At 40.6% G+C, this 12,388-nt stretch overlaps 1 protein-coding gene across 2 annotated transcripts in view; it reads right to left on the bottom strand.

Moving 5' to 3' along the window:
• Nucleotides 1-10,757, bottom strand: part of Gucy1b1 (guanylate cyclase 1 soluble subunit beta 1) — a 52,257-nt gene extending 41,500 nt beyond the window's left edge. Inside the window, exons 1-2 of one of the 2 annotated variants that reach the window (XM_042668458.1) lie at nt 10,662-10,757; nt 9,995-10,068 (exon numbers count right to left, since the gene is read on the bottom strand). In XM_042668458.1, the coding sequence (XP_042524392.1) occupies nt 9,995-10,068; nt 10,662-10,664 (77 nt within the window). In that variant the 5' untranslated portion in view covers nt 10,665-10,757. Of the gene's footprint in view, nt 1-9,990; nt 10,069-10,661 lie in introns of those variants that run through there. The other variant, XM_042668459.1, reaches the window with a different exon arrangement.
• Between the last annotated feature and the right edge of the window lie 1,631 nt (nt 10,758-12,388).

Here is a 12,388-nt window from a genome sequence, read left to right as displayed (position 1 = left end):
GTATAGTAATGTGATTTTTCTATGGTTAACAACAATGAAATGTATATTGGAAACTGTTCAAAGGCTGGGCTTACCTTTTTTCACCATCCCCAAAAGGCTGAATATAATAATGAGATGGACTAGAGTAATTGTTTAAGAATGTATACCAATATGAAAGCATCAAATGGTATAGCTGTATGCCTAAGTATATACATTTTTCATTTTTCAAGTATACCTTGATAAAGATGGGAAAATGTCTATCTTAACAGAGCTAATATTTTATTAAATCTTGAAAGGTGATCATCCTTCTGACATTATATATTATTATTGCAGAAAAAGTATGTGTAAAGACTATTCTCTATAGTCTGGAAATTAAGAATGTGAATTTATGAGTATACATATATATATATATATATATATATATATATTGTGTGTGTGTGTGTAAAGCATGACAATATTTTGTGAAATAGTACTCCTGAATGCACCATGAGGGGAAATTACATTTTGAATATGAAATGTTTCTCTTAAGTAACATTTGTTGTGCCTCTTGATGCTGAGAGGTATGTATGTTGATAGGAGGAACGGGAAGAGTGAAGAAAAGAAGGGGCTGGTCGATGAGAATCAATAGGATGTAGGTTCTGAAAAGTCTCCATGATTAAAAGATTTGAAGATTAACCACCAAGGATTTCAATAAAGCAACAATTTAATATTTCATGACCCAACTGGCAATGAATGGTAACTGGATAAGATTACGTAATGATACCAATGTCACTGCCCAAATAGAGAATGAAAAACTTCAGAAGGCTGATCTTCTACCTTGATTAGAAACTGCTAGGACCCCAGTATCTTTTGATAATGTTTGTGTAGGAAAAGCTCTCTCTTTTGCTAGGCACAAACTAGGAGGACACTATTTAATTTTCCTGGGAAAGGAAACAAAGTAGCAAATGCAAAAGCTGCAAATCCTCTTAGTCATCCAAGTTGTCACTTCTGAACTCAGCCAGTTAGACTTCTGTAGAGTGCTCATTTCCTTAGGATGCTTTCCTGTGGATGTCTGCACAGCATCAGCCCCTAGCTATGGTTTGCCTTCCAGCACATGAAAGTAAAACATTTGTCAGAGTCCCTGATTCTGGAGAAAAGAGAAGAGAGCAGAAAGAACATTGTTCTTGCAAACAGTAGCCATGTCTAGTAAATGTTCACCATCTGGATATAGTAATGATGAAAATGTAGATTTCCTGCTTTCTCATCTGATATGCTGACAACAATGAAATATGTGTTCTGAAAGGTCTCCATGATTATATGAATTGTAGATGTGATGTGTAAAGTCCTTCTTTAATATACAAAATTAAATGATATGCTTCTATGAACTGTTTTAATTCACGAAGATGCAGAATGCAAGGAAATTAAAGTCTCCAAGACCAGCCTTGATTTCTTGGGCTAGGTCAAAATGTAAAAACACAGAAACAAACCAAGAAAAATGTCTGAGTTGAAATGATGACCTGGTGTCATGTCATTCCTAGCACTGTCCCAGTTGAGGGCAGGTCCATGCCAAGAGCACATGGTAGGTGAGTGATTAGTGAGTTTATCAGCTAAATGGCTGTATGTTCCTCTATCTTTCTAGCTAACTAGAAAAGATAAAGAGAAAAAGGTCTGATTTTGACAAGCATATAATTTGCTTATATTTGGAACTCTTTATTCAATGGTTTATTTTTTCTGAGAATGTTCGGGGGTATGAAAATAAATCTAGTTTCAATTTTAAAGCTTATTATAAAAGATCCTAGCTTACAACTGTATTTTATTTTATTTTTTTAATCTTTTTTTATTGTGAAAATACTGAATTGTATTTTAAAAGAAGCATTCAGCCTGATATCAAAAAAGCAGTGAGAATGTCTACCTTCAACTTACAGTGCTGAAGTTTCAACACGAACCATCATTTAATCTCTTGGAAAGTCAGATTTATTGTATAAAAATTACTGACCTAGAAAGTCATCTCTTCTTTCAAATAGATGTAACACTAAATAATTGAAGTTATGGATGAAAAAATTCAAGTGTAAATATCTTTATAATAAGCTGGGTGCCAATGGCTCATGTCTGTAATCCTAGCTACTCAGGAGGCTGAGATCTGAGGATTCCAGTTCAAAGCCAGCCCAGGCAGGAAAGTCCATAAGACTCTTATCTCCCATTAACCACCAGAAAACTGGAAGTGAAGACTAGTCTTGAGCTGAAGAGCTCAGGGAGAAGGTCCAGGCCCAGAGTTCAAGCTACATGACCAACAATATAACTTACCATTATCATGTTAAAACAGAGCTGGAGGTGTGGGTCAGCAGTAGAATTCCTACTTAGAAAGTGCTAAGGCCGGCTGGGAAGGGAGGTGAAGGGTAAACAAAGGAAGAGGCTGCAATGCTTGGTAAGAAATGTATGCATTATCCTGCCCATGTAATTGTAACCCCTCTGTACAGTATGTTCTCAAATAAAATTAAATTAAATTAAAAAAAAAAAAAAAAAAAAAGAAAGTGCTAAGGCCCTAGTTAAACACTCCAATACTGTCAGGTACTAGTAGCCCACACCTGTAATCTTAGGTATTCAGGAGGCTGATATTTGGGAATCACAGTCAAAGCCAGCCTGGGTAGACAAATACCACAGACTCTTAGCTCCAATGAACCAGCAAAAACCTGAAAGTGAAGATATGACTCAAATGGTAGAGTGCCTGGCTTGAACAAAAAAGGCAAACAAGAGCATGAAGCCCTGAGTTCAAGCCTCAGTAACCAGCACACACACACACACACACACACACACACACACACACACACACACACACACACACACACACACAGTATCTCTAAAAATAAAACAAACATAGGCTTCTCTCTACTTAACCATGAGTACAGAAAGGTATAGAAATTTAGTTCATATTCATGAATGTGAAAATCTGATTAAAACATGGCAAACTATTGTGAGGCATTATTTGCTTTAATTTGTTTTAAGAATAGTAAGAGCACATATTACATTTGGAAACAGCAAAGAGGGATGTGGGCAGTGAACAGGCCTGAAATATGTAGAGAAATAATATAGGCTAAAGGAATAAGACATACAGAAAACCTAGTGAGAGGCTATTAGTGGAGTATAAGGGAAACTAGGAAGAGAGAAAATGAAAGAGGGACTAAATTAAAATTCACAGTACTGCTACTAATTCAATCAAGCAAATGAAAGCAAAAGAATATTGTCTCAGCTACTAGAGAGGTCAAGTTGGAGGTCTGGGAGTACAAGGCCAGCTCAGCCAAATTTGACAAAGCCATATCCTAAAATCTAAATATAAACAAATGGGCTGGGGGCATTACTAAAGGATTTTTACCTATCATGTGTGAGGCTCTGGGTGCAAGCCCCAGTATTTCAAGAAAAAGAGGGGGGAGAAAGCAAAAGAACAGGAAAATGTCAATGACTTAATCACTTATTCTAGAGGGATATGAAACACTTAGACTGATGTAGTATGCAAGATGAAATTAATCATAGTTACTACTGCTATTAATGTTGTTGCTTGATGCTTAGGCTCCAACCCAGGTACTTTCATTCCAGATGCAGGCAAGCCCTCAACTACTTAGCTATGCTCTCAGCCCTGGGTATTACTTCTAAAAAGGACCTTCATCACTTTTATGAGAGATGGGGAGAAAAAAAGTTGGAAAACTTGATTCTAAAGTGATATAAAAATTAAAAGCAACTATTTGTTAAGCAGCTATTTAAGAACTGTGTTTTGAAAGGTTTTTTGTTGTTGTTGTTGTTGGTTGTTTGTAATAAGGCTTGATTTCAGGGCCTTGGCGATATCCATTAGATACGTCAATCAAGGCTAGCACTCTACCACTTGAACTTCAACTCCATGTATATCTTTAGAGGTTAACTAGAAATAAAATTCTCATGGGCTTTTTTGCCTAGGCTGATTTTGAACTGGGATCCTCAGATCTCAGCCTCTTAAGTAGCTAGGATTACAGCCTGAGTCATCATGTCTGGCATGCTTTGTACATACTATTCAATATATTATGACAGTTCAATACATTAGTGATTATTTTTCCTTATGCTATATGTGGAAACTTTAAGCAACTTGCAAAGCCCATACCCGTTTATGCTTGTTTGAACCATAACATTTATTTGTAATTAATAAATTCTGATAGAAGTTAATTTCAAAACTGGAAGGTCAGTCTACATTATTCGACAATCAAGCTGCTGTTTCCATGCTTCCATATTTGAGTTACAGACAGGAAAGTTAAAAAAAAAGACTAAAAATATCCTGATATCTCTAGACCTTTCAAAGGCAAGTATTACCTCATTTGCTTTTCTGTCCTCAGTACCTGAAACACCAAATTATGTTACTTAAAGATGAGCTTAACAATGAATGAAAGAGAAAAAAATCTATAAATAAAAGTATGCCTGCTGGAATCAGACAGCCACAGGATCAAATAGGAATCTTTTCCACAAGGGAACATAAATGACAACCTTTCCGTCATGATAACGCTGTCAAATGTACATATTTCATACACAAATTCAGATCCAATATTTATCTCAAATCAGAACAGGGCATATCAATACTCTTGTGTAGTTCTCCAGATTTTAAGGATGGACAAATAGTTGTAAGCTTCAGAAAGAAGGCTTTTTGTTTGACTGTGTGTTAACTGCTTGTGTTGCTATACTGGGAAAACAATCCAGGGCCTTAGATGTGCTATGTATGCATTGTTCCACTTTTGTTTGGCCAGTTCTAGGGCTTGAACTCAGCCTGGACACTGTCCCTGAGCTCTTTTCCTTAAGACTAGCAGTCTACCACTTTGAGCCACAGCTCTACTTCCGGTTTTCCAGTGGTTAACTGGAGATAAGAATCTCACAGGGACTTTTCTGCCTGGGCTGGCTTTGAATCGATCCTCAGATATCAGCCTCCGGCTTAGCTAGGCGTACAGGCATAAGCCACCAGGAGCTGGCTGATAATATTTGTTTTGTTTTTAATACACTTAGTCATTTTTTTGGGGGGGTCAGGTCGTGGTGCCTGAACTCTGGGCCTGGGCGCTGTCCCTCAGCTCTTCGGCTCAAGGCTAGCGCTCTACCACTTGAGCCACAGCACCACTTCCAGCTTTTTTTCTTTTTGCTTATGTGGTGCTGGGGAATCGAACCCAGGGCCTCATGCATGCAAGGCAAGCACTCTACCACTGAGCAACCTTCCCAGCCCCCACTTAGTCATCTTGTAGTGTTGTTGTTGTTGTTTCTTTTATGCTAGTTCTTAGGCTTGAACTCAGAGCCTTGGTGATTTGCTCAAGGCTGGCACTCTACTCCTTGAACTCCACTCCATTTCTGGCTTTGGGGTGGTTAGTTGGAGATAAGAATATATACAGTGGAATTCAATGCCTCCACCAGAAAGAATGACATTGCTCCATTTGTTAGGAAATGGAAAGATCTGGAAAAAATTATATTAAGTAAAGTACGCCAGATCCAAAGAAACATAGGTCGCATGGTTTCCCTTATTTGCAATATATATCTGAGACAAGCAGAAATGGTCAGATAAGTTGATGTTAAGCGAAATGAACCCCAAGTTAAGGACTCAAATGTTTTTCTTTCTTGCTATTGTGTCTAACATATTTATAAGATATTTCTTTGTTGCTTTGTATGTCCCTCCCCCATGGTATAACCCCTGTTTTCACTGTATTTGATGTTGGTATAATTTGTAGAGGGGAAGGGAAAAAACAAATTGTTTAAATAGGGATACAGGTGGACCCATTGCACCAATGAGATGTACAAGATATTATGTCAAAAATAAACTTTACAACTTTGGCGGAGGGGGGGGGTAAGAGGGGAGGAGCTGGGAAGAGATGGGAAGGGGAAACAAAGGAGGAGGTAACAATGCTTGATAAGAAATGTACTCATTACCTTGCTCATGTAATTGTAACCCCTCTGTACAGTATTTTCACAATTTTAAAAAAAAGAGTATCAAGAACATTCCTATCTGAGCTGACTTCAAACCACAGTGCTCAGATCTCAGCCTCCTGGGTAGCTAGGATTACAAACATGAACCACTGGCACTCAGCCATGTTAGAATTTTTACCTCGGATGAATTTATCTTTATTAACCATATGCTCCTGTTCAGTTAGAAAACCTAAAATTGAACTCAATAATTTCATTCAGCATCAACTTTAACCATAGCTGGCTCAGGAAAAACAGATATTTCTAAACTAAGTATTTGGATGCTATTTTAATGTGAAGAAATCTAGACTTTGGGTATTTTCTAAATTGATGATGGATTTTTCACATCATCTAAGAACTGCAATCCTTAAAAGGACCAAGAATACTGAAAACTGAAAAGCAATTGACAAAATGAGATTTTTAAGTAAAGTCTGGGATCTCTTGATTTCTTCCATTTGGACTGATATAGTGCAGAAGTGAAAGTGAGTGATAAACAGCTTGCATGGTTTTCCATGGTCCCGGGGCTAACAATGGTGTTTGGGTACATTTTAATAATTATATAGATAACTAGACAATATTTTTACTTAGCCCACAATACATAGAACATTTTCTACCTTTCACTTTAAGAGAAATTTTCTGTCCCTTGGTCTAGGTAATTTTTTTAAACAAAAATGAAATTAAAGCTCTTGAGAAATGATTGTATTGCCAGTAAGAGGATAAGTGGATACTGAGTTTACTATGAAACATTTTGGCTCCTATCCACTAATAATTTTCTGTCTGGAATCTGTTACTTAGGGTTTTATTTGTCATTAAATGTTTGGCATCTTTCTTAGAAAGGATGGATGGCTATTTCCTACTAAACTAAACAAAAATAAAATGTGTTATGTAACATTTCATAAGCATTCATTTAGATAGATACACAGAAAGGGAAGATAGAGGAATCTGGTACTTACTGAGGAAAAGACAAAGAATCTTTTCTCACACATTCAATTTATCATCAAATGCTGAAAGTGAAAGTATGTTGGCCCAATGCCTAGAGATTACCTCTGGACAGTCAGGCCAAATGGACAGGATGGCTCAGAATTAGGGCAACAGTCTTTTCAGTTGTACTATCCATCCCCAGACCATGAGCATCTCAGCTCTGGAAAGCAAATAGTCTTTCAGCAATCATTTAGCAGTCGCTCAGGAATTCTGGCCTGAAGACCACTGAGTAACTCCAGTCTCCTCAGGACAGAGCTCAACCCTGCTGTCTAGCTCAGATACTAAACTGAATCAAAATTAACCCCTGAACGGCCAACAGTACTTCCACTAACAGTGCTGTCATTGCTGACACTTAATCTTTCAAGTAATTTTAAAGGAAGAATATCCGTGTGATGTGTTTCAGTTTTAACAAAAAAATTCACAAGACTAGAATTATGATCATTTGAACAGTCTAAGAATATTAATGGTGACTCACACCTGTAATCCTAGCTACTTAGCAAGCTGAGATCTGAGGAGAATGGTTTGAAATCAGCTTGGGAAGGAAAGGCCATGAGATTCTTATCTCCAGGTAACCATCAAGAAGCTGAAGTGAAGTTGTAGCTCTAGAGATAAGAGTCTTGAGCAAAAACACTGAGAGATAGCACCCAGGCCCTGAGTTCAAGCCTGAGTATGGGCACCCACACACCCAAAAATAATACTGTTTAGTTAGGACTGGTGACTCACATCTGCAATCCCAGATAATAAAGAGTTGGAGGTTAGGAAGATCTCAGGGTAGCACAGCTAGCCTAGTTAGTGCAACCCATCTCAACCAATAAGCCAGGTATGGGGCTTCATGTCTAATCTTAAATATGTGAGAGGAATAGTTAATCATGGTCTAAAGCTAGCAAGGATTCCAAAACATAATACTCTATCTGAAGGCAGCTAAAGCAAAAGAATTCTGGTGGTGTGGCTCAAGTGATAGAGTAATCATCTAGTAATTAAAGGCTCTTAGTTCAAACTCCAGTAGCAAGAAAATAAGGAAACTAAATTTGGAGCTACTTAAGTTAAACGATACCAATGTTTAAGTCAAAATTCATACACACTTTATTAGAGTGTGACAATAGTCTCAGCATGCTTTGGTAGTTAAGTTTTCATTGATGAAATTTGTATATTTTTAGATTTTTATCTCCCCTAAGGAAAATATGGCTAATATAAACAAATTTCTCAACAATTTAGTTTTAAAAGTAATCTATGTAGCATAATTTCATATTTGTGTATTTACCAATTATCTAAATTGATAATGGCCAAGTCAGGCTATCCCTTGGCTTTTTCACTCCAGCCATGGCTTCATTTCTTGATTTTGTGTGTGTGTGTGTGTGTGTGTGTGTGTGTGTGTGTGTGTGTGTGTGTGTGTGTGTGTGTTAAATTGGAGTTTCACAGACTTTCCTTTCTGGGCTGGCTTGTAATTATGATCTTAGATCTCAGCTTCATGAGTAGCTAGGATTATGGCTATGAGCCACTGTCTCTGAGCTTTGTCAAGCATTTTAAATGTGATTGAATGACATAATGACCACCACAACTGTCATCTTTTATTATGCTCTTGAAATTCTAATCATACTTATTTTTATAGTAAATCTATGAGAAAATTGGACATAAAGATTAACAAACATATGGGGTTAAGGATGGGTTGCTTACATAAATGCACAAATATGGTGATGTAAAAATAGTGTTGTATATAAGTTGCACTGTTTACAACTTTGTTTCTACCAGACAAAATAAACAATATAAAGATTTTAGAAATGTGGAAAGAAAACTTCAGTCTTGAAGTCTCCTAGAGTGCCTAGATTCCCATTTGATGCAATAATTTGCAAAATGCAACTTGTTTGTATGAGATGTATATGCCCTCCATGGGTAACAAAAATGACTCATGGAACACGAAGGAAATTACTGAATGCAACAGGCCCGGAGGAAGGATTCATTGCATTTAGAATCTTTCATCGTTACAAATAATGATAAGCAATCATTGTCATGCTATTGCATAATAAAGCCTGTTAACATTGATTCTTCTTAATTTCCTTAGGAAAAAAATCAGCAAAAAAAAAAATGAAATTACAGTGCACAACAAAATCAGAACAACTAATAAAAACAATTAAAACTGTCCACCCAAGTAACCCTTCTATCCACTTCATGGATTGTGAGAGTTTGACATGTTTTTGGTATGGTGAGTGGGTAGGATCTCCAGGAGAGAGGGAGGGGGCTGGTTCTGTTAGGAATACTGAACGCAGAACACGGGAGGGTCCAGAGAGATGCTGTGCTGTGTGTCTTTACATCAGGGTTAGATCCTCAAGTGGGTGTGGTATTTCTGTTCCCATCAGAGCATCAGGCTCAAATTTCTAGACTGAAATTTTAGTTGACCCCTCCACCTCAGAACTGCCAGTAGAAAACAAATCAAAAACACTCCCCATCCCCACAGCTCCTCCCACTCACAAGATTTCATGAAGTTAAGCAGAAAAAACTCCAGTTTCACTTGATTTCAGGTTGAATAAATGCATTTGATCACTTGTTCAAGAACTACTCTGAGTGTATTTTAAATATATGAAAAGGTGGGTGCATCTTTTGCGTCTTTTGATGATGTGTACATCATAAAAAAGGTGGTGGGGGGGGGGGGGACACGAAGGAACCAGGTCTTCCATTTGTTTGGAAGGCCTCTGTTTAAACCTATGAAATCCCGGAGGTGGCCCTGCGCGTGGGAGCTCAGCAGCCCACGGAGCCTGGGAGCCTCGGGGATTCTGGAAGAGTAATTCCCACGCTCTGGCCTGGTCCGGACGCAGCATGGACCCCAAGGGGCTCCTTTCGGTGGCTCACCCCCCCCCCCCCCCCGCGTAGCCCCGCCCCGGTCGGCCCTCCTCTCTGGGTCCCAGCTCCGGAGCGTGGGAGCGCAGCTGCGGCGGGTAGAATCAGGCGGAGGCGACGCGGAGGATGCGCACCCACCAGCCTTTGGGAAGCCGAGGTTGCAGCGAGGCTGGGGGCAGGGGGAGGGGATTCCCCAGGGGCCGCCTCACCCTGGGACACAGCCTCCCCTCCCATGCATGCTCCTCCTGGCTGGCTGGAGCAGGTCACTTACTTGATATCTTCCCACACCTCGGGGCCGTAATTGCGGATGACCAGCAGCTCCAAGGCGTGATTCACAAATCCGTACTGCAAGGAAGCGCAGGGGGAGATGGAGCGTCAGGGGCCCGCCGCGGTGGGAGGGGGCCTGGGAGCATATCGTGGCTCCCCCAACCCGTCCCCTCACCCTCGGGCTGCGCTAGGTTTAGGGCTTAGCATACGCTAAGATGAGTGGATCGCCAAGGGGGACACCTCCTAACCCGGGGCAGATAATGTCACCGTCCACCCCATCCCCACGCCATCTTCTTAGCCCTGCTCACCTGTCCGGCTTTGCTCAGGGGACCGCGCGCGCGGGGACGTGTGCCCGGAGCCTCGCCAGCCTGGGCGCTGGGTCTCCCCCCCGCCCTGGGCCTGACCCAGTCCGGAACACCTCGCGCCCACCGCACCTCCCCTTCCCGAGCATGCAAGGCGGGGACCCCGCACCCGGGACCCCGCTGGGAAGCAGAGGCATCGATCCTTCGGGCTACTAAGGCGGCCGTTCCCACCTGGGTTGCCAGGACCCGGGCTCAGAAAGCGGCCAGCCGTGGCGCCCCCAGGGACCCAGAGTCACCTCTCCGCGCTTCCCGGGGACGGTCAAGATCAGCCCTCCCCAAGGTCTACCCAACCTGCCTGAAATCACTCACCATGGTGTCACAGCCGGAGCCCCACGGGCAGCATCCACGCACAGGCTCGGCCTAGGGACCCTGGCTACCGCCGCGACAACGCAACCGGGCTGGGGAGGCAGCACAGAGCTGTCGGGAGCACCTCAGCCCCCACCCGCCTTGATTGACAGGTCTCTTCAACCAATGGCTAGTCGAGCCACAGAGGCCGGTCGCTGCTTTCCAGTCCTCAACCAATCAGGGTCAGAAGAGGGAAGTAAGCTGCTTTTGGTGCTTTTACTCTCAATGCCTTCCCTCCCCCATCTGGTGACAAGGCCTTCATTTGAGGCCCTAACCAGGAGGACTGGAAGCTCTAGCAGTGCTCTTCACGTGAATTCTGTTGAAGGGGACAAAGAAACAGGGAAATGCAGTTGTTGTGATCTTACTACACGTATTCTAATGGAGAGATTGAAAGTTCTGTCTTCTGGTAATGCTCTCTCTCTCCCTCTCTCTCTCTCTCTCTCTCTCTCTCTCTCTCTCTCTCTCTCTCTCTGTGTGTGTGTGTGTCATGGAGTCTTTAAAAGAAATATGTCCATGTGATGGTCAGCCTTCTTGAAGACAGACACTTCCTCTGTGGCTTGGTCTTCCAATAGTTTACGGTTAATGGAATGTTAAAAGTATTGATGAATGTGTTTTACTTTTAGTGAATGAGACTTCAGAGAGCCAACCGAAATGTTCAGTAACATTTGGGTAGTTTGGCCAGCTACATTGAAGATATCCAACTCTGTCTTTTGTAAAGTATACAGAATCTATGTACATCAGTCTCTACATCCAAGTCTCTAACCATCTAGAACTGGTCTTGGTTGTTTCTCCTAGGTAACTGTTGAACTAGAAAAGACGCAGTATGAAATGCAGACTTTTAATTAATCATCCTTAAATCTGTGTCTTAACAGGGCAACAAAGTACTTAAAGCTTGGAGTCTTGGAACAAGGAGGTCAGAAGAACAGAGGCACCTGGATTGTAACTGTTAGGCAGGTTTAACTGTCCACACAGTGTAAGGTTGAAAGCAGGGTTAACCTTCTTGATAGGACCTGAGAAGCCAGGATGATGTTCTAAAATATGAATGATTTCTTGTGAGAACATTCTAAATAGGGCTAGAACAAATGTCAAAATAATAACAGTGTATTGCTGCCAGATGTTGTTGAAGGTTACTGGTATTGAAATAAAACAAAGCAATACATAATCTAAAATTTTTCATCAATGATATTATGATAAAGTGAATTATAATAGTTAATACAATGGAACATCTCACTGTATGCAACTATTGAATATGAAGGCATTATTGCTGGGTACCAGTAACACATACCACTTACCTAACTACTCTGAAGACTAATATGCATAAGCTTATGGTTTGAGGCCAACCCAGAAAAAAGTTCACAAAAACTTGTCTAGTGAAAATGCATGGATGTGCAGATACATACCTGTCATCCAGTTAGCTCTGGAAGCACAAATAGAAGGCCCATAATCCAAGATTACCTGGGTCAAAATCATCAGAGACCCTAACCAGAGGATAAAAGGCTAAAGGCATGGCTTAAGGATTATAGCACCTACCTAAGAAACATAAAGACATGAGTTCAAAATTTAAGCTAACCTTTAATATTAACCTTTTCATTTTCTAAACCACTAAGTTTGCACATCACACTACTATGAAGAAGCACAGGATATAAGATACATCATGGTAAAGAAATATATATTGTTGTGTAAGGAAAGAT

The sequence above is a fragment of the Dipodomys spectabilis genome, unplaced genomic scaffold (assembly GCF_019054845.1).
Source record: "Dipodomys spectabilis isolate Male_0828 unplaced genomic scaffold, ASM1905484v1 ptg000436l, whole genome shotgun sequence".
Lineage (NCBI taxonomy): Eukaryota > Metazoa > Chordata > Mammalia > Rodentia > Heteromyidae > Dipodomys > Dipodomys spectabilis.
Note: the sequence above shows the minus strand (reverse complement) of the source record. Positions and strands in the feature narration are given on the sequence as shown.